At 37.7% G+C, this 4,676-nt stretch overlaps 1 protein-coding gene across 1 annotated transcript in view; it reads left to right on the forward strand.

Moving 5' to 3' along the window:
- The window catches only part of LOC107719155 (squalene monooxygenase), a 10,250-nt gene extending 7,956 nt beyond the window's left edge, over window positions 1-2,294 (forward strand). Inside the window, exons 8-11 of the mRNA XM_016526525.1 lie at window positions 1,143-1,285; window positions 1,686-1,782; window positions 1,893-1,980; window positions 2,080-2,294. Coding sequence (XP_016382011.1) covers window positions 1,143-1,285; window positions 1,686-1,782; window positions 1,893-1,980; window positions 2,080-2,272 — 521 coding nt within the window. The 3' untranslated portion in view covers window positions 2,273-2,294. The remainder of the gene's footprint in view (window positions 1-1,142; window positions 1,286-1,685; window positions 1,783-1,892; window positions 1,981-2,079) is intronic.
- The last annotated feature ends 2,382 nt before the right edge of the window (window positions 2,295-4,676 follow it).

Here is a 4,676-nt window from a genome sequence, read left to right on the forward strand (position 1 = left end):
TCTTACCTTTTTATAATCTGAAGAACCTTCTTTCGCCACAAAGAACCTTTTGTGAAACAGAAAGGTTATTCAGATGTTAAAGGTTCTTTATGGAAACATTTAGACAAAAAAGGTTCTTCTATGGCATCGTGAAGCACCTTTATTTTTAAGAGTGTAACACAGTGATTGATTGTGTTATGACGTTCTCTTCCAGGACTCTCCTCAGTTCAAGCCCAACCACGCAGAGCTGGTTCTAGCTAATCCCAGTCCAGTGTTAATCTATCAGATCTCCTCCAATGAAACTCGGGTTCTGGTGGACATCAGAGGAGAGATGCCTCGAGACCTTATGCGGTACATGACGGAAAAAATCTATCCACAACTACCAGGTATCAGATTTAGACTTTAAAATGACCAAATTGCTAATACGAGTCCTTTTTTACAGTCACAGTTATTTCAGTTTTATTTCTTTACAGATCACAACAATGCAATTTAGGCATTTAGATGTCAAAATGCTCACAAATATGTGTATCTTGCTTAAACAGAGCACTTAAAAGAGCCGTTCATGTTGGCACTGCAGAACGATCGCTTGAGAACGATGCCTGCCAGCTTCCTGCCACCCGCACCAGTCAATAAAGAAGGTAAGCCTTGTTTATTACTTAACCCAAACTTTTGAATGGTAGTGTATCATGGTTTCCACAAACAATATTAAGCAGCACAACTGTTTTCAACATTGATGATAATCAGAAATGTTTCCTGAGCAGCAAATCAGCATTTTAGAATGATTTCTGAAGGATCATGTGACACTGAAGATTGGAGTAATGATGCTGAAAATACAGCTTTGCATCACAGGAATAAATGACATTTTAAAATATATTAAAATAGAAAACAGCCTTTTAAATTTGTAATAATATTATTGCATCTCTGATCAAATAAATGCAGTTGTGGTTAGCATAAGACACTTAATCAGAAAAATTTAATGTTGGAATAATTAAGTTTTAAAGCATTAGAACTCTCAAATGTAGATGTTACATAAAAGTGGAACAGTAAAAATGAAATAAGGTTTGAACCTTAAAAACCCTGACCAGATGCACAGAGTGAAATGGTGCAGTTTTCCATATAAAAACCACTGTTGCGAGTGCTGACCCACCCGTCTTCTCCATTAGGGGTTCTGCTGTTAGGCGATGCGTATAACATGCGTCATCCTCTGACCGGTGGCGGCATGAGTGTGGTGCTGAATGACGTCCGCATCTGGAGAGACCTGCTCAAGAACATCCCTGATCTCTATGACAATACAGCTGTGCTCCAGGTAACACACGCAGTTACAATAATCTGAGAGTGTAAAATTAGGTACCTTTCTAGTGCCAGTAATTGCGGTTCTTCACTGCACACTAAATCAAAACAACATATTTAACATCAACTTTGTTGCAAAACATAGTTGCCTACATACTATAGGTAGCATAAGATGCACAGTAAAATATCTTTTGATTGCTAAACGGAAAACTATTTTACCCAGTATTTGTGGTTTATATATACATTTATGCTTATTAGATTAGGCACTTGCAATGTAATTGCAAATGTAAGTAGGCAGTAGACAGTAAGGCACCTCAAATGCACAAATCTGTTTTGGAACAGATTGCATTGGATGAATGTTTAAATGCCACTGTGATCATCATAGCGGATCGGAGAAATGTTGTTTTTGTTGTCAGGCAAAGAAGAAATTCCACTGGGAGCGTAAATCATCTCACTCGTTTGTGGTGAACGTCTTGGCTCAAGCTCTGTACGAGCTGTTTGCTGCGACCGACAGTAAGTGTCAAAACACATTCTTAAATATTTCGGTTTCACAGTTTAAAAAAAAATCATAAAGTTCACAACTAAAGTAGCTTATTATATCGAAAACATCTGTGTATTTTCAGATTCACTGCATCAGTTGAGAAAAGCCTGTTTCCACTATTTCAAGCTTGGCGGAGAATGCATCAGTGGGCCGATCGGCCTTCTGTCTGTGTAAGTAGTAACAAAGAATCTGCCAAATCAATGTCTTTCACTGGTTCTGGCAGATATCTGAGATCTTTTTACACCACTAATCTGTCTTCGTTTCCTCAGATTGTCGCCGAAACCCTTTACTCTGATCGGTCACTTTTTCGCTGTGGCGTTATACGCCATATACTTCAGCTTCAGGTCTGAATCCTGGCTCACGATTCCACGAGCGCTGGTCAACAGCGCAGCCATCCTATACAGAGCCTGTGCCGTCATGCTTCCTCTCATTTACTCGGAGTTACAGTACCTGATTTACTAGGAAGGAACTTCTTTCAAACTGATTTCTTCAGTCGGTGAACGTGACACATCTGACAATGTTGGCCACATCCGAGTGCCTCATTTTTTTGGGAAAAAGGGATTCATGTCAGACATACTGCACAAGGAACGAGTCACTGATGAGGAAATGCATAAGGTGTCTGATATTAACAGACAAAGACCCTGCCTTATATTTTCATACACTAAGTGTAAGTTAATGATGTAGTGAAATTTGCCTTACCCTGCAATTAAATGAGGGAAAATCCTGTGCTGTATTTTCACGTCTATATGAAATAGCATTTACAAACCATTTCTTATGCAATCTGTTTCTGAGGAATATGCATTACGTGAGTAAATCTGGTCAATATTAAGTTTTCAGTCAGAAATGCATGTTTTTAAGTGCAAAATAAGTTCATTCAATTCATAATGATTAAACCACTAGGCTGCTGGACTTGTAAAATTGTGTAGTTGTTTTAATTGTTTTCAAGAACCAAGGAAAATCAATGGGACTGCATCTCATTTGTTAGCTGAAGTAATTGTTTTCCTTTTCATGTATTGCTTTATTGTGGTTTCAGAGTTTTTCAAAATTGTGTCCATTTGTCACGGTTTTCGCATGGGGCCTTCCATTATCTATCTGTTGTTTAAAAACGGTTTTCAAGTCAACATTTAGTAAAAAATTCTATGTGCAATGAATATGGCATTCAGTGTAGATTAAAATCATGTGGATGTTTACTGAACGAAGACGAGCTTTAATGTGAGCTTTACTTGGTTTCTGAGGTTAACTAATTCAGCCATGAGCTCGTGGCTCTGTGTAGCCACTCTATGGACTGTTCTTTCAAATAATTTGTCCTCTTTGTATACTGATATCGAGTCATATAGTTTGACAGACTGGAATGACCCAGTGGCATTTGAGAACCTGTTTTACAGGCTTGTCTGTGGGATAAATAACTACAGTAAAAGCAACATTTTGTGCAAAACACAGTATGTCCACCAGGTGGCGCACCAGCAGGATGAAAACAGCGTCACTCCGAACTTGTAAACAAAATAAAAAGATTAAAAAACATGATTCTACATCTGCGTCAGTGCTACAGTTGCAAAGCTCTCGATATATCTTGTCAATGAGTGAAACGGAGCTGTCATTGCAACCAGTCATATCATAACAGCCTCAAAACCCTTCCTACAAGCACTGCCCCTCCTATTTTCACACCCATCATAATCAGAGAGCGACTTATAACAGACGCGTTCGGCGTCTTTTGATGTGAATTCAAATTACATTTAATTTTTGCAGTTTAAAATATGGCTATTACCCTCGCTAATACCATAACTCTGAAACTTATTTAGTCAGAATACATAATTTAAATAAAATCAATTTAAAAATGTTTAAAGTAAAAGGCAATTTTTTCTTTCTGCTCCAGCCACTCCCCTGAAACAGTTTGGTGATCCGCTCAGTTTGCCACAGATGAAATGAAGTACCACCTTACATACAGTACCTATCTAAATGAATATGCAATTTCACTCAGAAAATACGGATTACACAAGTAAATGGGTTGAGGTAGTACTTCATGTTGACATAGACTTCCTCCCTGAACCAAATTAAGGAGATTTATGCATGAATGTACCATTACTTTTCCCTTTACACAAGTGTTATCATAGTAAAGTTATGTTTTACATATATATACACCACAAGCCTGAATGACTGAATGCCATGTTATATGAATGACCATAATGATAAAACATGGCATTTGCATGATATTACCTTCCAAAATACTATGGTATTGACATGATAAATTAATTAATTTACTTGTTTATTTTGTGGTGAAGAGACCAAAAAAAAAACCCATAAGAGACCCGATTCTGTCCCAGGTTACAACAATTTATTAGTATTCATTGTTCTTTATACATCACTGTAACATTATATTCCGGTGAATTAGATGAAGGATTTGCTGCACTTCTCGTCAGTGACTCTGAAAGGACGTTTGCGTTCCTCTCGCTGTGTGCACAGTCAATCTAGACACCGAAAAACCCAAAAGACCAGACAAAAAACCCGCTGGGACAGGACACGTGAGAAGAAGAGACTTTCCCTGCTGGAGTCCGTCACATTCGACCCTGTGCTCGACCGCTGAGACTTTTCCTCTCCACAGTAGCAGCAAGCTCTTTATAAACGATTCATTTACTCTATGATCTAAAAGACAAATAAACAAAAATATATACTGTACTGCTACTGCTAATGAGGCCTGAAGAACCTGGCTTGAAACTAGATTTATAAAGTGCGAGAAGCAACCCACCAATCCACACACTGTATATTCGTTAATATATTTATATATATAGGAACAAATCTACTATTTTAACATTAATTTACAGGATAATATACAATATATTAGTAACAGCTGAGATATCAGCACAAAAAA

Source organism: Sinocyclocheilus rhinocerous, unplaced genomic scaffold, assembly GCF_001515625.1.
Source record: "Sinocyclocheilus rhinocerous isolate Xijiao unplaced genomic scaffold, SAMN03320098_v1.1 scaffold1084, whole genome shotgun sequence".
Classification (NCBI taxonomy): Eukaryota; Metazoa; Chordata; class Actinopteri; order Cypriniformes; family Cyprinidae; genus Sinocyclocheilus; species Sinocyclocheilus rhinocerous.